We start from the raw sequence: 24,699 nt of genomic DNA, 5'->3' as shown, positions 1-24,699 counted from the left end.
TAACAGAATATTTCTCAAATACATGACGAGTATGAATTGATATCGCTATCTGTGGTAAAATATGCTAAATGTGTGCGTCACAGAAACGACCATATCTTGCTCAACTATCTGGGCTCTGCGCTCACCGCTGTACATTTTATTTTGGTGCACTGAAATAACCTAGTTTGGCCTTGAATAGCCCCACTGTAAAGTTCCCACATAACCCAAATGTGGGTAAGACAATACAGAGCATTGTGTTTTAACGGTCTTTACCGCCCCCTACTGGACTCCCTGATAATGTCAGGCAAGAACAATATGAAAGGCCAATCTGCTCTCATAGTTATTTTCGCTCATTCAAGAAAAAGGTAGTCACACTGAAGACACAGGGAGACAGTCCAGATGTGTCCGCGAGTGAATCTGCGCCTTCCTCAGTCACGCAGTGTTTTCTTCAGGTATTTGAGCCCCCCCCCCCTTTCACACCCGGCCACAGATCCTCCTTGTTTACAGCTGGCTGGTGTAAGCAAGTGTGTTTAAAACGCAGACAAGGCCAGTAAACTTCCCCTAATAACACTGCACAGTTCACAGTCAAAGGCGGCACATTGCATATTCCCTTTCATCTCTCCAGTGCCTCTGAGACAGAGACAGGAGTGGGGTTTTGAAGGGAGGGATGAGGGTTGTAGTCAAAGGAGGGGCATGGCGAAGGGGGTGGGGGGGAGAGAGAGAGACAGCCAGGCTGAATCTCTCATTTTTTGCCCCAGGGGTGTGTGCTGCTGCTGTTGCTCTTTCTTTGTCTGAAGACTGATTAACAGAAAGCATGACTAAAGTGAGTGAATATGAATTGTGTGCACTGACAAAAGCCGTCATTGTCTCAAACCCTCTGCTGCATTTTTACAAGTGTGTGAAATGGAGGGAAACCCAGATAACAGGCACGACAAAGATGTGTTCAGATTGCGTAAAAACACAAATACCACAATGTAAAAATACTCCGGTGCAAGTAAAAGTGCATGCATTCAAAATAAAAGTAAAATGAACTCAAGCATCACGAGTAAAATGAGTCCTCATGTAGAAAGGCTCCTTTAAATATTGTAATGCTATTAATGTTTTAGCTGGTTGTGGTGGCATTCGCTCTAACCACTTATTATACGGTTTTTAATATTTTATGATCTTATTTCATGTTTGAAAGTAAAAGCTTAATGTCTTCAAATCTAAAATAACTAGTGACTGCTAACTTGGGACTACAGCCTTTATGCAGTTGAGAAAAAAAATACATTTTTAAAAAGTAGTAGTGAATACTGGTAAATACTAATAAAAGTATTGAGTTTAACAGAATAGAAATACTAAATAACAACATTGTAAGGCAATAGTGTCAATTTTGAGCATGTTCCACTGCCCCCAAGTGGCCAGAAAGCTCATTTAATGCAGCTTTAAGCACATGTAATTTCTGTGCTGTATCTGCATGTGTCCATACATTGACTTAGTTAGGCTTCTGTTAACAACAGTTTAAAGAGCTTTAAGCAAATTGATTTCACATCTTATTTGAATTCTTATAATCAAAAATGTAATTTCACATAAGAAAAAAAAACAAAAAACCATATTCACTATGATTAAACCAAGCAATAATGTGACCAGTACGGTGTGTTTACTTCTAACAAACATGGAAGTTGCGTTTTACATTTTACTCTCGTGGCCTATACATTTCTCCGATGACTGCAGTTCTGTTGCAGTGTGTGTCAGGGGAGGTCTGCTCGGGGTCGGTGTCGATGTCGGTGTCGTCAGCGAGATCGCGCGGGAGCAGAGCTTCCTCCTGTTCTTACTTCTTGACCCCCTGAGGGTCAGGAAGTCTTGGAATTCCTGGGTGGAGACGAACATCTACAACACTTGTTCTCAGCTGGCTTTCTAGGACTACTTAACCCCTGCCAGTTGAAATCTAATTTAAGAACTTAAAACCTTTAAAAAGAACAGTAAAAAACGAATTATTTTTTAGGTTATTTTGATAATAAGGCATCCAAACACAGGCACAGACTTAACAGAGGGCTGTGCTGATCACAACATTTTTTATCTTCAAATTTCTGCCATCAAGCAGTTTTCAACATTTCCATTAAAGTGTGTCATTAAAGTCATTTTCTTTGTTTGTTTGGTAGCAATGATGACAAAAGTGCACAAAACTGATAGTGGTGATGTTGCTGCATCCACCGTACTGGACACACTGAATCACTAGGTCCTCTATATGGATGCTGTTTTGTACCGAAGCAAGGATGAGCAACATTTATAATGTAAACCTGTTCTGGTCGACGCAGGAAGTGGTAGGAAGAAATTTTGGAAGATTACAAGCATTACAACCTCGTGCATAACACATCTTTTCAACAATAACTTGGTGCGTATATTTAAACTTTTTTTTGTGATGCATACTGCAGTGTATAATCTAGTTACATGTGATTATTAACCAACATTTAGAAATGAATTACGCCTTTCATCGACACAATTCTCTAAAATAATTCTCTAAAATTTCCTTTTGAAATGCTACAGATAAAAAACACAGCAATGCACATTCAGCATTCACACTGTAAATGTAATTTTGTGTACAGGGAGTGTTTTTGTGCTCATGTGTTTTTTTTATACTGCATTGTCAATGTGTAACCTGACAACCTCTGTTAATCAGTATCTGTCAAAACTCAGTCCACGCGAAACACCCTCAACGCAACAGGTAATTCTCCTCATTTTCCATTTGTTGTTCTTTGTCTACGTTCCACACTGTGCTGCTGTAATGACCCAACTTCCCCTCAGGATCAATAAAGTTAATCTCATTTCATCTTAATGCATGGTCTGTTGCTGCTCAAAGATCGAGTAGTTACATCTGAGCTTTGGAGGTTTAACCTGACGTCAAACACCGAGGCATCTCCTGAAAACTCGTGTAGAGGCCAAAACACACAATAAGTACTAAAGATGCCCGATATTGGATAAATGTTTTCTGAACTGACAACACCAGTGTCAGTGTTTCAGATTAAAGTCTGTATTACTAACCAGTGTTTGGAGAATTTATGTCCTGTTTGCTACTCTCGACATATTCCTAAATCACTTTACAGTCTGTGGTAATGAGGAAGAAAAAGGACTTTGCTCACATCTTGTGCAAGTCTTGTGATGCTGCGGATCTGCTTCTGATCGTCACACGAGAGCAGACGCTGACTGACATCTGTGAGGTAACTATTCAGTTTAAAAGCTCTTTTTTTCCCCTCATTCACACAGAATATAAATGATGTCTAGTTATTACTTTTGCATTGCTGTTAAATTGTGTAACATCTTCCAAATCATTGTACATTGCTATATCTCACTCGTTCCCAGCTCTGCATTATTGATGTTATAACCTTGGATTTCTATGGAGTTCATGGGAAAACGTTTAGCTTTATGAGTACATAAAATGTTCACTATTGGTGTTGAGGCGATGGGTGGGGTGGGGGTGGGGGGGTTCATTGCTGGGCTTAAAGAATAAACAGAATATGTCACCCAGAGCCTGCAGATCCAATGTGTTGCAATAACGGAGATAACGTCATCGATTATTCGCCATGTGTTTTTAGGTCATACAGTTATTTGCAAACCCTGCTCTGCCCGTGACGCGATTTGCCACTTTGCCATGGAATGGAAGAGTAACCTGCGGCGCACCCAGTCACTGAAGAGCGTCGCCTCGTCATGTGACAAGCCCACCTGGACGGAGGCAGGACTGTGGGACAAGAAAGCATCTGTGTCCTCACTAGTCGCAAGGTGAAAAGAAAACATCATCTCTTCCTAAGTGTGTGGCAACAGCTGACCACACTCTCTGCAAGCTTCTACGTGCAGCACTGGAATGTTGGTGGATTATTAATATAACATGGCTGTTGTTTGCATAACAGGTATCAAACTACAGCGGAAGTGAGCGCATCGATTCCATCAACCCCGGTCAATAATGGTGAAGTGAAGCCAAAGCAAGTGTTGAAAGAGGTAAGATATATATATTTTTTTTTTTTTAGCTGTTTGCACAATTCACAAACAAAGCAGCTTCAGTGTGTGTGTGTGTGTATGTGTGTGTGTGGGGGGGGGGATAATCAATGCAGCTGCAGGAAAACATGTATTTTTTTTCTTCTGTGTATCACTGTGTATCAGATATCACCATCTCTTGCGGAGGTTAAAGAGACTCGTCTGGTGTCTCTGATGAGGAGAAATGACGAGAGGGAAGGGTCTCGAGCCGAAACCGGTTTAACGCGCAGTAAGTCGATGGGGAGCCTTCACAGCACCGCCGGCTCCATAGGGGCCCTGAAGGCTCTGTTCGAGTCAAAGGCTAGCGCACGAGACAAGGTGAGGAACGGCTTCAGAGCGGCGGACTTCACGTCGCCTTACAAGGCGGCAGACTTCAGGCCGGTGATGAATGGGGAGAGCGAGGAGGTGAAGAAGTCTGCAGAGGACCAGACAAAACCTACAGCTGATGCGCTGGTAAAGGAAACTGACGCAAAAGAGGATCGAGTGACTCGAAAGGTAAATAAAATGACTGGTTTTACCTTAAACGACAAATTTTATGGCGAGGTTTAATAAGTGAAGACAGAAATGTGTATTTCTCAACTGATCACAATAGAAAATATTGACTTGGACTCCAGTTTTTACAAATATTACTGATGTAAACAAGCACCAGAAAACATCAGTGACTTGTATTCAACATTCAGTTGTCATCTAGTGTTAGTCTGTGTATGAAGAAACCTCCGTGCAGGTCAGCTGATTGACCGATAGACTGATTTTAAGGCTTCAATCAAATCCATCATTTATCATTTTACTTCCAAAATCAGAATCAAAGCTGCATTCTGTCACATAGAAAGATACACTGTACGTCTACTCATTGTTTCTCTCTCAAGGTGGTGAATCAGACCCAGAGAGAGAGGAGAAAAACAATAGGGGGTATTGATTTCGAGGAACTTGCAGCCTTTCAAGCCGGTGAGTACAACGTAATTTCCTTCTAGATCAAAAAAACATTCATCTCGGTGTGTTCTGTGATGACCCGCCAGCCTGATCACATCGTTCCCCTACCTACTGCCCGGTAAAGCTGGGGAAAGAATGAAGGGTTGAAAGTTTAACTGCACAGGATAGATGGGCATTTGTAAAGTCAAAGAAGGATCTCGCTGTTGAGCAGTTATCAGTAGAACTAAGATTAAAACTTCGTAATGTTTGGTGAGGTGACATTAGATGGCAGCCACAGTTAACACTTTCAAAAACTTAACAAAACAAATAGTGAAAAGCCCAGTCATATACTACATATGACAATAATAGAAACATCTACAAATGAACTCAACATACACACTTCCAGAACCAGTTGATGAGAGCAAGTGATCATCACCATCATGTCCTCGTCAAGGCTTAAAAAACATTCAGATACTACTGCGAAGGACACTCTGCATGTATTAACAGACACGCTGGCAGAGTAACACAAACACAACAGAATAAAAAGTTCCACGAGAAACTTTGTCTCTAATTTCCCAGGAAAATTAACTATTTAATTTGGTTCGAATTATACTAATTAGAAGACAGAAGCCATGTTCAACTAGTATATTTCCAATTAATTAATTCAAATTTATATAGTCTGTGTACAGCTGGTCAGTTAAACATGCAAAAATGTAAAAATTACTCCATAGACAAGCATCCAATTCAGCACATATGAGAAATGTCTAGCTTCCCCCTTTTAAGCCAAATTCAGTGTCTGACAACATTCCCTGGGAAGCTGTCTCTCCCGGACCTGTGACTCAGGTCAAAGCTGTGGACGGTGCGAATGAAAGGGAAGAGATGAAATGGAGATGAATATCAGCACCGTGACTTTGCAAGAAGCCGTGATTGACTCAACCTGGTGCGGGCATAGCAGGCCACTCCAGAGCAGGACGGAAATAGCCGGCACGCTACAAGTCCTGAATAAGTGCAGGAGGGTGAAAGGGGTCAGCTGTCAGACGGGGGAGAGGGAGCGACTGAAAGTGGCAGAGGCTGCGTTACCGGACACAAACCTACAGCAGCGACATCACTTAGACCAAAACACATTCACACACACTTCAAGGGAAATAAGAAGAAAGGCAAGGGCGCAAGGAATTGGAGGCTGCTCATTTTCTGTGAGTAAAGATTCTGCATTTTGACCGAATGAGTCCAACTGGAGAATAATCTGTGTGTCAGCTGATTACAAACAACGTTATCTGCATGTCACATGGCTTGCACATGGTCTAACTTTAAAACTTCCTTTTAAAGCCATAAAGTTGACTAACTACAGTATATATTGACGCAGATAATTGCACTTATGACTGATAATTTTCACAGCTATGTGAATGTGGAAATACTAGAGTGTTGACGCTTTCAAAATCACTACAGGCTAATCTAAATGGTTCAGGCAAACGTTCACCAAAGCCTTATCCTAAAGACTTCTTGCTTTATACTCAAATCCCTGTATCTGTTGTGCCGTGTTTCCCTTTACTGGCAGCTGCTGGTTGACCACTCATTTACTATCTGTGCCTTTATGGCCGATGCTAAGACGTGTTATGTGTTTACTTTTCTATGCTTAGTCAACTGTGGCTGCGGTGACTGTGTCTGTCTTTTTAACTCTCAGTATGTGTGTCAGCGGAGTCAGGTATCTGTGCCGCTCCACACACAAGTGGTACATTTATAACTCGACCACACGGCAGCTGTTAAATATCAGCTTAGAAAGAGTGACTGCAAGTGACTCAAAACTCATAACTGTTAACCCACTTGTTTGGGGACATGGATGGGAACACAGGTGTCACTTGCATGCTATTAAAATGAGTCACTTTAAATTCTGTTGAAATCGCCTTTCTCTCAGTCACACGATGTTGTGGTGGCGCTTTATTTTGACACCTAATGCTAAACAGTAAACAAAGCTGCACTAAATTACAACTACTTTTCTCTTTACTCCAGATGCCATCGGATGAATCCGATGGCACATTTATATCACAGCGTTTACTTGATACCACTGTCAACGTGGATGTCAGATATTCAACAAAAACAAATTTAACACATTAGAACTGCTGTGTCTGATATCCTTGCAGATGAAAAGAGGAGGTCGATTGCAGACTTCAGAGACAGCTCCTTCGTCCAAACCAAGGAGAAACTGTGTGTCTCTGTCAAAGCTATGTCTGCCCTCTATCTGTCAAAGGCCGCACCTCAGGAGCAAACACGCAGTCTTTTCAGAGCGGTAAACATCTCTCTACTCATTATTCATTCGTTAATGGTCTTGGTGTTGTAGAAGAAGTTGTAGAAGTCAGAGTTCATATCCGGAAAACTGTTCTTTAATGTGTAGAATTGTTTGTAACCCTAACTTAATTAGCATTATCTCAGCTATATGATACTTTCACAATCTAGCATGACAAAAAGAGGGGAACTACAAATGTATTTTAGCAGCTACATCTTATGCATTATAATGTTCTGTTATGTTTGTGCATTTGTTAAATTATGAGATTGCATTGCAGGTATTACAAATGCAGCCACAGTGCAATGCAACACAGTACACACAATATGGCAATATCTTCCACATTTATTTTTGACAGTCACATGACAAATCCCACAACATAACACTGAACTATATCATGTAATGATTTCTGAGCAAATTCTGTCAGTCAAGAAGACATCGATTACTGAAGGTTAACTTGAGCTGAAATAATTATTGCTTCCATCCAGGCACAAGATCAGTCATCTGAACCTGGGAAAAGAGTTAAACTAACCAAGGTAAGGTAGAATTTCACCGGACATTTTTGCATGATGCCGTGTGTCGAATTTGCATTGTCGCAATAACATAAACGTCTTCTTCATTATCATATTATCTATAGTTTAAGACCCAAAAATATGACTGCTTTTCTTCAAAACAAAGAAACAGATATTGGATGCCATTCACTCTACATATTCTTTTATTTTAATCCATCATTGTGGTTGCATTTGCTGGTTGCTTTGGAGTTCAACTAACCCACTGACACCTGGTGTGTGGAAAGCAAATGAACTGGCATGATTTGGAAGGTAACATATGGCTCTTGTTGCACGTGTGACCACTCTGGAGCATGAATTTCACTGGATAGCTCGTTTCTGTTACAAAGGACTCAATGATGAGAACATTACTTTGTTCTTCTAAGATGGCCGAAGACTCCCAACAAAGGAAAGATGACCTTCCTCCTCCTCGTTTAGCCGGACATCAGTCAGGACCAGAAGACATCTCTGGTGCACATTTCCAACAATCCATGCCTGCCCAGCTTTCCAAAGAAGAGTTATACCAGCAGCGGCAGAAATGTGAGCTGAGAAGACTCCTGAAGCACACCCACCCAGAGCTGAAGATGCTGGATGAAGTTGTGGACGAGGAGCTCGCTGAGGTTTTGAGCTCAGAGACTGGGGTGACAGCTGGTGAAACTGGATACGAGGGAGAGGTCCTCTCAAGACGCTTGATATTTGAGAACTGTGCCTTGAGTAACAAAATTTCTCATTACACCCCCAAGATTCACATGGCAGATGGAGCAGCGGATGGAGGTGATGTCAGTAAAACGTCAGCAGTGTTTGAGGAGCAAGGGCAGAGGCCATGTAATGAAAGCGTTAAAGGATTTGCGGAGGATGACAAAACCCTTGGTTCTAGTCCAGAACCGAACAGAGAGTGTGATGAGGAGATGATAAGAATAGATGTCCATGCTACCAGGAGGGTATTTGAGAGTCAGTCTCTGAAAACATCAAGGTCAAATCCAGATAATAAGTTGCAAGGGAAAGTTTCTATTTGCGGAGATGAGACAGGGTCAGTCCAAAAACGAAAACACGAGTTGGAAATGAGTAGCAAAGAAAGTCAACACAGTGAAAATAAAAGCAACGCATGCAACAAAAGTCTTGGTTTGACAGATCGGCCCCATGAACAAGGTCCATGTGTTCATATTGTTGGGCAAAGCACTCAAAGTAAGTTTCCTGGCGGGGAAGAGGTTTTTTCTGGTGAAGCAGCCTTTGAGGACAACCCTACAAGTCTTTCAGGTGCAGAAGAATCCGGGGAAATTATTAAAACAAGTGCAGCTCTTCTCAAAAACAACCCGTTCATCACAACAAACGCAGAAAGAGAAAATTCCTGTGTTCATGCATCAAAATCCCAGATCCCAGCTAGTCCCAGTGGGGCTGCTGAGGACTGTCTAATAACTAATGTCAAAAACAGAGCCTATCTGTTTGAATCAATGCCATTTGACAAAATTAGGCATCAGAACAAGGATGAAATTGAGACGTTGGTAGAGAACATCAAGGAAACACTGAATACCCTTTATCGCGTTAATGCTGTACATTCAGATGGCTCGATCATCGAAGTGAACGAGACAATGATTGCTAAAAGGGCTAAATTCACACTATCAGAGAGTGGGCCTGAGATCAAATATGATGAGGTGGCTGAAGGCGGTGCACAAAACTTCATAGTCCAGTTGCTACCACGGGCCCACCTAAAGCCTCAGATCACTTACATAAAGGAGGATAGTAAAGGAATTATGGAGGCCACAGTGGTGAATGTACCTGTGCACCAGCGTCAGTTCACTACCAGCCAAGACATAGAGGTCAAAACTGCCAATGTGGTTCAGCTTGTTGAGGATATTCTCAATCAAGATAACTCTCTGAGGAAAGGAGTGATCATTCAGGAGGATGCCAACAAATGCGCTGAAGTCATTGTTTACTCCCTCTACAACTATTTTGATGAGGAAGATGTGAAAGGTTACAGTGCTCCACAAGGGCATGCTGTGGAGTATGATGAACCAGAAACAGAGAAAATTGATATTACTAAAACAGAAAATCAAGGACTAAGAAAAGGCATTATCGAATCAACCATAAACTGCCTTCTAGAAACTTCTCAAGACCAAACCTGCACAGGATCAATCAGGCCTGAAGTCACAGTAAAAGGGAATGTGAAACTGTTCAGAAGCTGTATTGAAAAGGGAGATCTGGAATATTTGAAAACTCTTCAGGCTGAGCCAACAGTGGAAGAAGAAGAAGTCACTCCGAGCCAAACTGTGGCTGAACAAAGCACAAAGCTTGATCAGGAACTGAGAGGAGATCAATCAGAGGAAAGTTCAGAGTGGATACCAGTGGATGTAAAGAGACTGAAAAGCATGTTCTCTGGAGAACAAAGACAAAACCAAGAAAAGCAAAATATTCATAAAAACCGTGCCCAATCTACCACCATTTCTCATGCATTTACAGGTCAAACTGTGCCACTTGGAAAGACCCTGTCCTCTAAAGAATGCAACGTTGGGGTATTCGACCATGGGAAAAGTAAAAATACCTTTTTGGAGTGTGGGGGCCGAGCACAAGAGAAAGTGTGTAACTTCACAACTGAACCACAAGAGTGTTTTCAACATCTTGAGACACAGGATGATGACAGGGTCCACCAGGCTGAATTAGTTCAGGCGGTAGATGACAGTGACGAAATCTCAAACCTCCAAACTGCAATCCACAGCCTCCAACAGGCCACAATCGAGGCCAAATCATTGTATGACTCATCACAAATCAAGAATAAATATTCCCAGGAACCTGTTGTTTCGGTTACAGCATGTGATGTCAAACACTCAAGAACAGAAGCAGGATCACATCAAGAAAATGAGGACCAAAAAGTGGACTCATGCACTGAGCCAAGGTGGGATCAAGTTCCATCCAACGTCACATCCGGATATAAATCAGACCGCCAATATGAAAATACAGAGACATGCCATGCAGACATTAATTCTAACAAACTGCAAACTACTGAGACATGCATCAAAAAGGATCAAAAAGACATGGATGTGGTCCAGAAACACTGTGAGGCTGTGGTTGATAATTTAGAAACATCACCTGCACAACAAGAGGAAGAGGAAGTTGTTTTTCAAGGTAAACTTCAGGCAGCTTTGGACTCCTTGGGGAGATCCAACATTAATGTCACAAGGGGAGATTTCAAAGCAGCTATGATATATAGAAACTCTTCCAAAAATCCCAAAGAAAGATCACAAAATGTGGATGTGGCAGCTGTTCTAAACCCCATTATTGATGAGTGTTGTCCTTTGACTGAATCTAAATCAACTCAAGTGCCATTGAGACAAGAGATCTCCAAGGAAGAGGTGACTGCAGCAAATGCAAAGCCTAAGAGCCAAAGTGAAACCCTAAATAAACCAGCTACAAGTATTGTACCAGAGAAAAGCAAAAGGCCTGTTGGACCAAAGCCCACCCTCCCACCTAAACCGGAGCATCTGAAAGCAAAACAAAGAGATAATCAATCAACCAACACAAAGAATCCTGAGGAAACCCAAACAAAAAATATAAGACCTGAAATGAAAAAGCAATCCAAAGAAGAAACTGTTGCTCAACCCCTGATAACATCAGTGTCGTGTAAGGATGAACATATGAAAGACCTGCCCAAAACGAACAGTGGTGCAGACTCAGGGTCATATTCAGTAGATCATAAAGGTGAAATTATTCAGGTGTCTCAGAAAATTCAAATAAGAGATCAAGTACAAGGCTCAATCGATAACACAGACAAGAATAGTTTTAATCGTCCAGAGGAGAAAAATCCCACAGCAAGAGCGGAAAAACCCCTGGAAAAACCCCCCGTCAGCGAGAATATGAATGAAACAGATGAAAGTCATGTAGATTTTCATGAAGCATGCCAGAAATTTGGAGGTAAAAAGGCATTTTCAGTGAAGAATGCCCCTGTAAAGCCAAAGAGAGTAAAAATTGCCCAGCCTGACAACAAAAACCCACAAGATACATCTGGAGATAATAATTCCACTATTCTCGTACATGCAGATTCAAAACTGCAACAGACCATAACTGGTCCATCCTACAATGGTGCAAACACCAGTGGAGAAACTGCTGACAGCAAAGACAACCACAAGAGAGAAACGATACAAGAAAGCAAAGTTGAGATGAGGGGAAAAAAAGGACGAACCGAGACAGAGGACGAGCGCCGACAGCGGCTGTCAGTTCACATGGATGAGATCATGAGGGGGAACATAACAGCAGCCATGGAAATTTTTGACAACTTGCGAAAACAGGAGGAACTGCAGAGCATTCTCGGTCGAGTTGAGGAAATTGAACAGGACACAAGCGAGGTTGATGTGAGGTCTCTGAGAGGAGTATTTGAGAACGTCCCTGACTGGGTTGTCAGCTCCAACAAAATGAAACAAAAAAAGGTAGCAGTGGAACACAGAGAGGAAAAGTCACATTTGAAGGATCACCCTGAAAGTAAGTCCTCAATGGCGCATGTTTTTGGAGATCTTGAGAGAGCCAGTGAGGAAATCATGAATCTAAAAGAGCAGACATTGGCCAGACTTATGGATATAGAGGAAACCATAAAGAAGGCTCTTTATTCTGTCTCTACATTGAAATCTGACTCAGATATTGTTGGTTTATCATGCCTGTTCAAAGAGTCCTTAGGGGCAGCGCAAGGATCCCCATCCTCTGGTAATATTAGCAAAATTAGCATCGGGTCAAGCAGAACAAAATCACTGCAGACACAGGAAAGTGCTACCACAATGGGAAACACAGCTCTCCAAGCTGGGCAAGGTGCAAGCGATGAAGTAGCCTCTGCAAAACAACGAGCAAGTCCCACATCTTCACCTGCCTTCATCTCCATACAGTCAGCTGCTAGAAAGACGGATAAAATAGATGTGGCGCCACCAGAGACCACAATCTGTCCAACATGTCAGCAAAGCCCAAAGACGGAGGAGAAATTCCGGACAACAAAGACCCTGACATTCAACAGCCCTGCTCAAAACAGAAAGAGGGACCCCAGAAAAGGAGGTCAAAAACAATCCACTTGCAGTCCACTTAACCCTCAACGAGAGCTCAGTGTACTTGAGGTTCAGACTGACCGTGACGGAAACAGTATTAAAGGAACCAAAACAGTCACAGAGAACTATGAGCGGACCGATAACTTTGGTAATCGGTTTTACTCATCCAAAACCTCCACTGTTGTCACTACTCAGCCAGAGACAACAACATCATCCACATGTCAGGCAGTGGTCAGCCCGGCTACATGTCAGGTCACAACATACCCAGAAGTTCGGCTGCCGATCAATCAGAAACCTTAGATCAATCACAGACAGGATGCAGTTAGTCACTGTATAGGGCAATGTTTTTCATATTCTTTATGGCAAATTGTCATGTAAATAATTTTATTGGCTAAGATATTAATTACGTTGTTTATCATTGCTGGTTTCTTTATTTGTAAGAGGTTGTCATTGATTTGAGATATTATTTATGTTTGAGGATTTTTTTTTCAGCTTATATTCTTAAAAAAGGGTTTTTGACTTATAATTGAAATTAAATACACATTTTTGGTTTTAATTCATGTCTTTGTGTTTGTTGTTATTAATGATGATTATTATATAAAAACATCTTTTTGGTTTAATCAAGCTTAAATCTAACTTTTCTCATCAGTTTCAACCAACTGGTCAAGAGATGTGCTCTGCCTGTCTGAAGCCAGTTTATCCAATGGAGAAAATAACTGCAGACAAATACATTTTTCACAAAACTTGCTTCTGTTGTAAACACTGCAAGAAAAAAATAAGGTGAGATATTACAGCATACTACAGGAAAATCACCTGCAATTCTTATAAATGATTCTCAATATTTGACTCATTTCTCGTTTGTCCCTTCCACACTGATAAATTTCATATTGGCCTAAATATAAGATAGACCTGTTTGTAATCTGACCTCCCTCCTATGCAACAACTGTGAGAAAAAAAAGAGATAAAGAAAAGAACAATTATTCCATGTAGAGATGTCATGATGTCAGACCTTTGGGAGTCTGAACCAATACCAACGCAATTCCTCAACTCTGAATATCAAATTTGACACCTCAGCAAAAAACAGGAAACAACAGAGGCTGCTGCACACGCGCACATGCACGCACCTCCAATGGTGTAGAAAATATTCATTTAAAAAGTCAGTAATATATTTTGACACACTGAACAGTAACGGCGGTAGCCTGCTGATGTTGTGAGCCTAAACAAGCTATTGTGAAAGTTTTGTGTGGAGCTTTGCAACAGATGCTGTCTCAATTCACAAACAACCGGAGTAACATGCCAGGACGTGAACATTTTGACACGCGTTGTTAATATAATGTTCATAACTGAAACCCACTCACCACGCATCACTTGCTGCTGCCATCCCACGTGTTGTAGTTAATGTTTACTGTGCCTGCCTTCTCCTTCTCTTTTGAGTTTGATGTCAGACTACACCGCTCGTGGGGGTTATTATACTGCTCTCCTCAGTCCTGGAAGAATAGAGAGTACATATGATCATCTATATCACCCTTCTGTACCTACTGCAGACATCACATTGTCAGAATTATAGCATTGACTTGGTACCGAAAATGGCCAATCGGTTCTCGTTGTCAGATACCAGAGCCTTTGTTTTCAGTTTACTCGTTTACTGAGAAACGCTGCGGGTCAGACAACACGTGAACAGTCTCAACAACTTGAGCGTGCTTTTAGTTTACCTGCACTTCCTTATAACCCCCAGCCAATCCTAACGCTCGGCACAGTCCCGTTACTACCAAAGCTGTTTTATAAGTTCAGATGCTTCACTCCTACATACGTCCTTGACGTTTGTGACATCCCTAATACCATATTTAATGCTAACATATTTTTTAAATGCGTCATCAAGGTATCATTATAAAATATGGCAAATCAATTAAAGTAAATATGTAACTTTTTTCATTCCTGACCTCACCCTGTTTTTCAGTCCTATATTCAAACACTTTTCCGAGAAAGTTCTCTGAAGCAGGACCTTTGAAGCACAAAAGATGTTTTCTTACTGTTAGCATTTTTCAGACAGCTTAGCACAGCTGGGAGATAACTCCTGTGGGTTAGACCTGACACTTTTGCAGTTGGTTAACTTAAGCAGGTGTGCAACGAGTGGATGGGTGAAACTTGCTAGGCTAGCAACATAGAGCTAAATAATAAAACAGCAAGTTATGGACACACTCCATCAATGGAGAGCACCTGCTGTTGTAAAAGAACACAATTACAAGAAATATAATTTTATATTTGGGCCAATAGCTACTACAGATTCAAAATATTTAATTGATTAATTAATTTATTGGTTAATTGATTAAATTCACCAGAAGACATGCTTTTTACAGAGAATTTAACAGATTGAAATAACAATCCAACTTTCACAAGACATTTTGAGTTGTTAACCACAGGTGTAAGCAATGACATCGTTAACTGTTAACTGCTGGAAAAGAGCCACCATTAAAGGTGCTGTATGTAAGTATTTGATATCGCTACATAGCCAATGTTAGAATTAGCAGTTGTTTACTCGCCAGCCTAGAGGAAACATTGTGAGTTCAGCATCAAACTTAATTCCTCTACTCTCCAAGGGCCGTCTCCCGTGGTTGAAAGCAATGCTAATGTTAACTGTTGTTTTTGCTTCTATTTCTATCATTATTTTCTTTGCTGCTGAACATGTCTCGGTTTCTTGTCCCATGGACAGCGCTACTTCTTCATCCTCTCATGTTGGACTGAGGGCAGACCGTACACTACAGTGCCTCACTATCACCTCTTGATGTACAAAGTGGTACCGCGAGACGAGCCAGGGTTAGCTGGTTATCATGCAAACTTCAGTAGATATCTCTGCATACATACATGTATAGATATAAACATCTTTGACATAACATATCAACAATTTGTTGATAAATTGTGTTAATTTTTGAATGTCTTAAACTAAAATACTTACATGTTGCACCTTTAATTTCATTAGTTCCACCTGTGCTTTTCGGGCTATGATAAGTAAAAAATATAAAAGTTTGGGTTTAAAGAAAAATTTGAACTTCAAAGGAACTATATAGACAATGCAAAATGAAATGAAATGAAATCTACATGATTAATTTACAAAACTGTAAATCCTAGTGAGCTCTAAACCAATCTCACAGCTACGATAACCACAAAAATACCCTTTCTTCCTCCAATCAAATATGGTTATTAATTTGTACTGTAACTCACATATTGTGTTCATTTGTAGCATGCACAATTATGCACCTTTACATGGGGAATTCTACTGCATATTTCACTACCAACAACTGTTCAGAAGAAAAGGGAATTATGATGAGGGCTTTGGACATGCTCAACACAAGAACCAGTGGCTTCTCAGGAATACTGCTGATGTGGTGCATGATGAATCTGAAGCATAAATATACAGTGTAAATGTGAGTACCAGTAAGCGAGGCAAAATTGATCTCCATTATGTATATTTATTGTCATGATCATGAATCATTACGGTGTCTTTTCTCGATTAAAACTGTGTTCTGTTTCTCTCCTCAGCTAATGGGACGGTGACTGTAAGAACATGAATAATCTTCTTGAAGATGTGTTTGAGGCACCATGTGATGCTACTGCCGTCCAAGTTTTACAGTGTGTTCATCTATGTAATGGTAATGATTAACAATGTGTTGACACATAACTCACAATTTAATTGCAACAATGGCTTAATCATTGTAAGAAACTGTGCAGCGTAAGTATGACAGATGCTGACACATGTAATTGTCTTCATTCATTCCAATTTGTTAAATGAATTGCTTTTTAGTTTGCATACATTGTACATAATCATTTTTAATGGACATAAAGTAAAATTGAAAACCAGGTTTTTAAATTTCATTCAAGTATAACAAAGATGTAAAATTGAAAATTAAATTGATTTTAACTACACATACTGTCCCTTGTGCAGGAGGTGTATTTATAGTAATGATTCATCCATCTACTTTTTCCATAATCTGGGTTCAGGAGGATTCTCCATCTCACTTGAGTTTGATATTGTGCTGAAGATTCAGTGTTGAAGGTTTCGACAGCAATAAACAGAAACTTCCAGCAGCAGCGGGGATGATGCCATATATCAGCATATGGTGTAATGGTAGACAGTGAGGATGCACACGAGCACACATGGAGTTTAGTTTAAAACTACTTACTTTAAAAGGGTATAGGCTATAATTTATCAATATAAATATAGGTTAGGATGTGCTGAAAGAGGCAGTGGGAGCCAATATCCTCACTACAGCTATGACTGTTTCTTGACAGAATTGGATGGAACTGTCAAAACAACATAGAGACTTGAGCGTGACAACTGTGTTCATCCTAATGACAACAGTTCATCAGTGTCAGAGAAATATGAAAACCATGCAAATGTAGATGTTGAATGAGAAAGAAGCAAACAACACAACAAGAATGAAGGAAGGTAGGATTGCAAATCGTCAATCATACTACAAAGAGACCAGAGGAGGAAGTTTGTCTATTTTTAGTTCAACTTTCGGCTGAAATACTGTATCTCAACAGATTGCATTGAAATAACTTTTCCTCCTGAGCCACAGGAAGGTGAACATTTAAATTTGCCCAATGCTTTGGTTTATGACTTGCAAGACTAATAACATGTTCATAATTGTTAGCATGCTAACATGGTAAACATTATACCCATTAAACATCAGCATCAGTGTAAATGTGAGCATTTTAGCATGCTAATGTTAGCGTTTAGCTAACTAAGTACAGTCTGACGGAGCCATTAGCATAGCAGTAGACTCTTAGTCTTGCTATTTCGAGTCATTGCATCAACTTCATTAATTTTTCATATTAAACTTTAAGGGCTTATATTCAAAATAAGGCCTTTTTTTAAATTTAGCCTCATGTTTTTCTTTTGGATGTAGAGACACCCCTGAAGTCTCATAAAGTCTATTTAGATCAAGAAAAATAAAATCAGTCATCATCAGTCATTTACCATAAAAAGAAAATCACTTAAAGTCTCTCACAGAAAATGTACAGCGTGAGCAGATGCGGGAAGGGTTTGTACCTGTCAGAAAATGCCTGTACTGACTGTCTGCTAAACATTCTTCTGATCAAGGACCTAGTGAAGTGCTTTTGCTTGTTCTGTCAGCTGGTGGTGTGTTTGAAATCAACTGAGCTTTCATGATGTAGCCTATTTGTATGTGTTGTGTGTTGGGCTCAAATAGCTCAAATATGCACTAAACACAAACATTTAACAAACTGCAAATATAGAATAAGAAAGAATACCTTTCAGTAATGTTTTACCAATGATAATTACTGACTGATTACTTGTACAGTATCACAAACACCATCACAATCAGCTCGAAAATGAAGAAAAGTGACAACTAAATATCTTCTTATTCCCATTTTCCAAAATACTCTACAGTTAATTGATCAGCAATTAAACTGAGAGGAGAAAACTCAAACAAGTGCAAATATACCATATATCATTTTTAATACTCGTACAAATTCCAGTTATCAAATAGTCTACAACTTCAGCAATAGTAAAACAATTTCTTAACAGATAAAAGATTTTAACAGAACAATATTGTACAAAAAATACAATTTTGACATTAAATATGAAACATAATGACAGTTGAACATGATTCAGTTAAACTGTTACCACTGTATCAGCTGAGAGGAAGCACACTACTCCTCCTGATATGAAAAAGACTGTAACAACAATCATGTCCATATAAATTACATTTTAGTGCTCTTTCCTAATGTGGCCTCTTTAGTGAAGGATCCCGTCTCCACCGTGCAATTCTCAGGTTTCCTGAAAAAAAAAAAAAAAGATTATTATATACCACTGCTTTGATTTTCTTGTAAGAGAAATAAGTGCTCGGTCGTGAAAGGGTTCATCAGCTCACGGGAGTTCAGCGTGGTCCTGGAGTTCAGCATTGCGGGTTTCAGGCAGCAGTAAACACAAACATCCAGCAGCAAGGGGGACGATGCCGTATATCAGCATGGGGATGGTGTGATGGTAGACGTCCAGGAGTCTGATCAGCGGAGCGAGGATGCCCGCCACACGAGCACACATGGAGTTCAGACCGACACCATTCTGCCTATACCAGTAAAAACAATGGGCTCATCAGAAATCTCATAGCAAGCAAACATGGCATTTTCTGCCAGTATGATGTATAATAACATAGTTTACGTTTTACCTCTGGGACATTACCTACCTTACCTTAAAACAGTAGGATATAGTTCTGCAGTATAAACATAGACTGTGGAGAAACTGGCAGTTGCAGCAAATTTTCCTAGTACAGCTATGACTGTTACCACTACTGGAAGATCTGATGGACAAGTAATAAATCAGACAAAAAACACATTTGAGACACAAATACATTGAACCTACAGTATGTGTTGTCAGAATGCAAAACATGTTTCAGGTCAGAGGATATCACAAGGCAAAGAATAAAATCCCTGAATTTAGCTCTTTCTCAAAATTTTAAAGAATGGGATTTGTCCTATTTCTCAAAAAAAAAAATCATGGGAAAGATATGTTCCAGAATTACAACAAATTCCTATTATTATGTAACACATTACCCTTTGGAATAGCAAGTAATCCCAGACAAGCAGCACCTCCGAAAAATAGCACCCCTGCCTGACATATTCTCCTCCCAAAGCGCTGCAGGAAAGGCAAACTGCCCAGACGTGCGGGAATTTCTACTGCGCCAAAGATGAACTGCGTGAGGTAGATATCAAGACCAAAATTGCCAACGTTCAGGCTCAGTCCGTAGTACACCAAACTTGTTGCAAACCTATTAAGTAGGAGAGATATTTTCAATGCCAGCACAAAGGTAAGGGCGTAGACATGTCAGCAGGTTATGGTTGAAATAAACTCACCAGATGAAGCTCATTACGAGAGCACGTTTTCTCAGATATGATATCCTGAAGATGTCCAGCATGCTTCCTCTTTTGGGCGTACCCTCAACCTCCAGCTAAATAATTTAGGTGTAATTTTGAGTTAGTGTATATTTATTTCAGTGCTTTGTGTGTGTGTGTGTGTGTGTGTGTGTGTGTGTGTGTGTGTGTGTGTGTGTGTTTGAGGCTGCTCACCTTGTCCAGCAGGTCTTCTGGGACCTTCCTCCCATTCACCTTAGCTGCCTTCCGGATCTCCTTCACGGCCTCCTTCTTCCTGCCCTGGGTGATGAGCCAGCGAGCCGACTCTGGAAGAATCCTAGTTGACATATGAGTCCATGATCACAAAAATAAAATCCATACTTCTGTTTTTTCTGTGGTTACAATTTTAGAAATAAGCATCTAATGTGGCGTATGAGGCTGCTGACCAATAAAAGAGTCCCAGGACAAGGACAAGGGGGCTGAAGAGCACGAGCTGCAGGATCCTCCAGTCACGGACCAAAAAGGCGATGCCAGACAACATCATCATTCCAACAGGGGAAAAAGTGTGGCCGATAATGGTGCAGAGAGCAAACTTGGAAGAATCACTCCATTCTCCACCTTCAAAGCAATAATAATAAGGCAGAAAAGGCATCATTTCTGCTAACTAAGTGTGTGTACAGGTTTAACATCTAAAAAGAATAACCATAAAGTTTAGTTCACATATGCTTCTGCAACACAGATCATAACACATCTGCAATGTAAGTCGAGGCACTGCTGCGACTTTCAGTTAAATGTGATCAGATCAACTGCCTCAGGTCCCACAGGATTATTTTCAATGTACAAATTTGCATATAGACATAACTTATGATATCATCATATGCCCTGTGCATTAGGGCAAAGTGTATCACTGTAAATATATGCTAATCACAAATGCACTTTCCTCAGACATGTGTTCAGGCGTCCACTTTAAGTTCACTGTATCATCAGCCTGTGATCTATCAGTGGCTTTCAAGTTTAAAAATGTTTGACATTGGCACCCCATGGTGGCAGTACAACAAACTACACCAGTGAGGTTGATGAGATATTGTGGTATTAAGTTTCAGTTGAGAACATGGTACCTACCTATCACAAACGCATTAGCAATAATGCCAGAAATTGAGATGCCAGCTAAAAATTTGAGAACTATATAAACATAGATGTTGGGTGAGAAAGCGGCGCCGACACCAAACAACAGTAGGAGAAAGTGTGAAAGCAGGACCACAAAGCGTCGACCAAACCTATAAAAAGAAGAGAGCTATTATACACTTATGTACAGAATAGTTTATATTTGAATGCAGGATCATTTCTAGTCTTCAAATATCAATATTCGAATATGAATTTTACTTTGTATTCAATTTTCCTTAAAATCTCTACTTGCCATTTTTCAAAAGAAAAAAAACAACTAATATTTCTCTTTCTTTCTTTGTGTCATGTTACCAAAATAAGAGCATAAGAAGATACTGATTGGGCAAGCAAGTACAGAACAGTTGAACAAGTGTGACTCTACTTGTTAGCTTTTAATTGCAATTCATTTCCATTTTAATCCATTTCTAATACCCAGTTACATTAGAGTGGCGGTCAGCACCTGTCAGCCATCTGCCCCAACACAAACGCTCCAACCAGAAGACCGGCCATGTAGATGGACTGCGATGCCTCGATCAAACTGCTCCTGTCACACACCAGGTCGAACTGATTACAGGAAACAAAAAGAAATCAATAAAATAGTTTAGGTGGAGAGCTTGACCTTAACATTGGTGGTGACTCCATCATCTCCTACTAACTCCAGCTTCCAAAGTTTTCATGCTCCTGTTGAATGGGTGTAAATTAGTTTATTATTTTTCAACATCCTAGCATTACAATTGGTTGTAAATTATTGTAAATGATTGGGTGCTTGATGTTATGATGGTATTTTGTGCACTTGTTGTTGTTATTTGTTTTTTCTAGTTAAGTTCCTGTTTAAAAATGATAAATAAATAGAGACTAACAAAACAAACCTAGTGCTAAATAGCAGCCTGTACCTCAACCAGGATAAGACGCAAGTGCCATTGCTAAATGCTATCAGATAAGTACGGTGGCTCTGAAGGGACTAAAAGTGAAAGTCAGCAAATCACAGATAACACAGTGCAGCGGCTGCACAACAAACATTAGATTTTTCACTTAATGAAATGGATTATCCGCCAAATCGATATTCCCACGAAAACGAATTATTTCTTATTAAATGAAGTGGTACAAAAAGAGATGTTCACACATTTTTGCCCGGCAATACTTTTTACTGTTCTTATACTGTAAAAAGTGGGACAGTGGGTTTCTCTTACCTCTGTCACAATGCTGAAGGCCCCTTTGGCTGCGTCAAAATCTGATCCATTTATGCATCCCGTTGTCGTGTTGATCCCATATGCCTCAATGGTTTCCAAATCCAAATCTACAGGTGTGAACATTTCGCAGCTTTCATACTTTCCATCCTGGTTCACGGGGATGGTGAGATTTCGTTGTCTCTCAGCCGTCAGGTTGGGTCCTCTGCCCAAGATCCAGTCAGTGTTACAGTGATGTGGGAAGTTCATGCCAACAAAAACCTGACCGATCACATCGAAAGCGACAAAAATGCTGGGGATACATAATACAGCCACTAAACGTTTCTGAAATAAACCGAACTCCCCGATCTCCTTCAGGATCTGCCCAAAGTTGCTCATGCTCATGCTATGTTGATGTCCTCAGAGTGCAGTGACAGAGTAATGTCCAGCTTAAAAGCAGCCTCAAGCCACCAGCAGTCAACCTGACTGTCACCCTGCAGGTTAATGGTTAAACTGACAATCGCAGCACTTTTATGATGCGCAAAAGTTGCCAACAAACAGACTACCAAAGTATTAAAATGTGACAGGCTGAAGTCCAGCTGTTGTGCAGCTGTTCAGATCTGTGGCACAGGCCCGGCGTTAAAACTTTTGGACTTTAACATCATCTTTCTGCTCAGCAAAAGATGTGTGAGCACGAGAGGGTGCAAGAGCTCAAAATGCTGTAGGTGGAGCACTTTGTGTAATCACGTTATATGGTCGGATGGCTCTCTGTGGACGGGTATGGTTGAGGCTCTTATGGCATAATAGTCACTTAAAAAATGTTGCTGATTTTATGGAGGTAATTAAGAGATCAGATCAGTACAGATCTAGATGATCCTGCCCCCATAACTACAGAATAAAGATATACAGTACCTGCTGCTACAATATGTGCTGTAAAGCTAACTTTTAGATATCATGATTTCCCCTGTATCATCCATTTTTTCAAAACTCTATAACTGTGGGTGATTCCCTAAAGCAAAGTCTGCAGAATTGTGAACTTATGATTGCGGGTCTAAAAGTCTTATCAGGAATCAGTCAAAGTCTGATTTGAGTGGACGCTGGGCCCCCGACCGCCAAACCAGAAGCTCCTCTCCGATTGGTCCCAAACGTGGAGCCAGAAACCTTTTATCTCCAGTACCTTTGAAGTGCAAAACACAAGAAGTAGAAAACACAACACTTACAGAAATCCTGTTGCCGCAGTTACAAAACATCCTGGATGTACTATTTTGTTTTTTATTGTTGGTCTTACCACTCTGCGGCAAAAACTCTGAGAAAGTAGTGCACATCTCATCTACGCTTTATGTCAATATACACAGTAAAATATATGAGAATAAATATCTGAAACACCTGATTCTTTATTTTCTAAAAATCATCATGCAGCTACGAACCTTTTCTACGGGCGTATTTGTGCTTTGTTAGGAGATGTAACTTGATTCAAGTGGTTGAATTGTTAAAGTGAAGCTCTACAAATTTAAAGGCCTTGAAAACCTATTTTCATCAGCTCTTTGACAATGTCTTACAATGGTAGAAAACCAGTTACTGGTTTTTAAGTGCGCGGGCATCATTTAGAAACATGTTAGGACTTTCTCAGTACAGAATACGCCAGTAAAGACTCGCGTTGGGAGTTCGAACAACTTCAAAACTGGAGTCCAAATTCCTGAGAAAAGGAGGATTACTTACAGTTGGAACAGTAGAGCTCTGGAGTACACAAACACTATGGAGTTCATTTCAAAATAGGTATTATTTGGATAAAAAATGATAAGGTTTCAGTCTGACTCAAACTTCTTTCAATGTGGGAGTAAGGAAGTTTATGATAAAAGGTCAAAGCAACTTGAAAGTTTGAAATTGCGGGAGAGGGAAGCAGGTGATAGAGATAGGACTGAGAAAGTATGTAAAAGTGTTAAAGCCTTTGTTTCTCTGTGTATAAGATGCACATGATAAAACAGCAAAGATGCCTCCTAGACTGGGATTATGAGTAATGCTGGAGTGCCTTGGGGTCTTTCCTCAACAGTCAATCTGTGTGACCAATCCGTGTCCACCTCTTTGTCCCTAGTTCTTGCTCTATAAAGGGTTGCTCTGCCAACTTAGTGTGAGTCTCGTCCCCTTATTAATCAATAATAATTAAAAAAAATAAACATTTTTTTATGAATCTTTAGTCAGTCAGTGTCTGTGTTTTCATTTCTGTCTTTGTGTCCAGCGTTTTAACAATATCCACCGCAAGCTCATGCACCCCTATGCACCAATCAGGAATCAGCAACATTGGAACTGATGATGATGTACTGTTTGCTCACTGTCAATCACATCTGATCAAATCACACCCACAAAGTCCTGATGAAGATAATCTGAGTTTTGAAGTATTGAAATTTTAATACTAACACTTCAGATTTGAACCAAATTTTTTTTTTTTTTTTTAAAACATATGAAGTTTATAGTTCATTTATCATTTGTCAAGTACTACTCAGGAACTAAAAGATGTAAAAGTCAGGATATCTGTCCCTCTGCTTCACCAAGTTTTATCATTTGAAAAGAATTCTGTCTCTCAAATGTCCCCCAACTTCCTAAAAGTGCATTAATAAATGGCTAAACGGCTTGAGCGCCTCTTTAATGTTTAGAAATGCAGGAAGTGGATATATGGACTTTCTCTGGATGAATGGGTTGTAAATGAATAATTGTAGTCATGACAAAAGATAGCGAGGATAATTAACTTGAAGGCAGTGAGA

General features: G+C 40.2%; 2 protein-coding genes across 6 annotated transcripts; one reads left to right on the top strand and one right to left on the bottom strand.

Annotated features, from left to right (window-relative positions):
• Nucleotides 1-2,643: 2,643 nt before the first annotated feature.
• On the top strand, nucleotides 2,644-16,661 carry LOC111656250 (xin actin-binding repeat-containing protein 1). Of its 4 annotated transcripts, XM_023407900.2 has the most exons (11): nucleotides 2,658-2,683; nucleotides 3,063-3,176; nucleotides 3,552-3,735; nucleotides 3,864-3,951; nucleotides 4,114-4,482; nucleotides 4,854-4,932; nucleotides 7,035-7,180; nucleotides 7,663-7,710; nucleotides 13,390-13,520; nucleotides 15,979-16,162; nucleotides 16,278-16,661. In XM_023407900.2, exons 3-10 carry the CDS (start codon nucleotides 3,608-3,610, stop codon nucleotides 16,145-16,147), a joined length of 1,158 nt encoding a protein of 385 aa, XP_023263668.1. In that variant the 5' UTR covers nucleotides 2,658-2,683; nucleotides 3,063-3,176; nucleotides 3,552-3,607; the 3' UTR covers nucleotides 16,148-16,162; nucleotides 16,278-16,661. The 4 variants fall into 4 exon arrangements, 3 of the variants coding, with proteins under 3 accessions (XP_023263667.1, XP_023263668.1, XP_087030550.1); XR_015437353.1 differs by lacking the exon at nucleotides 13,390-13,520 and having other exon boundaries at nucleotides 2,657-2,683; XM_023407899.2 differs by lacking the exons at nucleotides 15,979-16,162; nucleotides 16,278-16,661 and having other exon boundaries at nucleotides 2,644-2,683; nucleotides 8,109-13,483.
• A 1,541-nt stretch (nucleotides 16,662-18,202) lies between these two features.
• Nucleotides 18,203-22,620, bottom strand: slc22a13b (solute carrier family 22 member 13b). Of its 2 annotated transcripts, XM_023407878.2 has the most exons (10): nucleotides 21,965-22,618; nucleotides 21,235-21,338; nucleotides 20,733-20,887; nucleotides 20,057-20,228; nucleotides 19,827-19,947; nucleotides 19,614-19,708; nucleotides 19,314-19,528; nucleotides 18,952-19,060; nucleotides 18,635-18,829; nucleotides 18,203-18,540 (listed from the first exon to the last, which is right to left on the bottom strand). In XM_023407878.2, exons 1-10 carry the CDS (start codon nucleotides 22,343-22,345, stop codon nucleotides 18,465-18,467), a joined length of 1,623 nt encoding a protein of 540 aa, XP_023263646.1. In that variant the 5' UTR covers nucleotides 22,346-22,618; the 3' UTR covers nucleotides 18,203-18,464. The 2 variants fall into 2 exon arrangements, with proteins under 2 accessions (XP_023263646.1, XP_023263647.1); XM_023407879.2 differs by lacking the exon at nucleotides 18,203-18,540 and having other exon boundaries at nucleotides 18,692-18,829; nucleotides 18,947-19,060; nucleotides 21,965-22,620.
• Nucleotides 22,621-24,699: the final 2,079 nt, after the last annotated feature.

The sequence above is a fragment of the Seriola lalandi genome, unplaced genomic scaffold (genome assembly GCF_002814215.2).
Source record: "Seriola lalandi dorsalis isolate HSWRI2012SDOR001 ecotype SW California unplaced genomic scaffold, Sedor1 jcf7180002054351, whole genome shotgun sequence".
Taxonomy (NCBI): Eukaryota; Metazoa; Chordata; class Actinopteri; order Carangiformes; family Carangidae; genus Seriola; species Seriola lalandi.
Note: the sequence above shows the minus strand (reverse complement) of the source record. Positions and strands in the feature narration are given on the sequence as shown.

Bases quoted from the DNA above. Each gene is read 5' to 3' on its own strand.
- LOC111656250 (XM_023407899.2), top strand. From the start codon at position 3,608: ATGGAATGGAAGAGTAACCTGCGGCGCACCCAGTCACTGAAGAGCGTC. The intron at 3,952-4,113 runs GTAAGATATATA...ACTGTGTATCAG, and splicing joins CAAAGCAAGTGTTGAAAGAG to ATATCACCATCTCTTGCGGA. The intron at 4,483-4,853 runs GTAAATAAAATG...TTCTCTCTCAAG, and splicing joins AGGATCGAGTGACTCGAAAG to GTGGTGAATCAGACCCAGAG.
- slc22a13b (XM_023407878.2), bottom strand. From the start codon at position 22,345: ATGAGCATGAGCAACTTTGGGCAGATCCTGAAGGAGATCGGGGAGTTC. The intron at 19,709-19,826 runs GTGAGCAGCCTC...TAAATTATTTAG, and splicing joins CAGAAGACCTGCTGGACAAG to CTGGAGGTTGAGGGTACGCC. The intron at 19,529-19,613 runs GTGAGTTTATTT...CCTACTTAATAG, and splicing joins CTCGTAATGAGCTTCATCTG to GTTTGCAACAAGTTTGGTGT.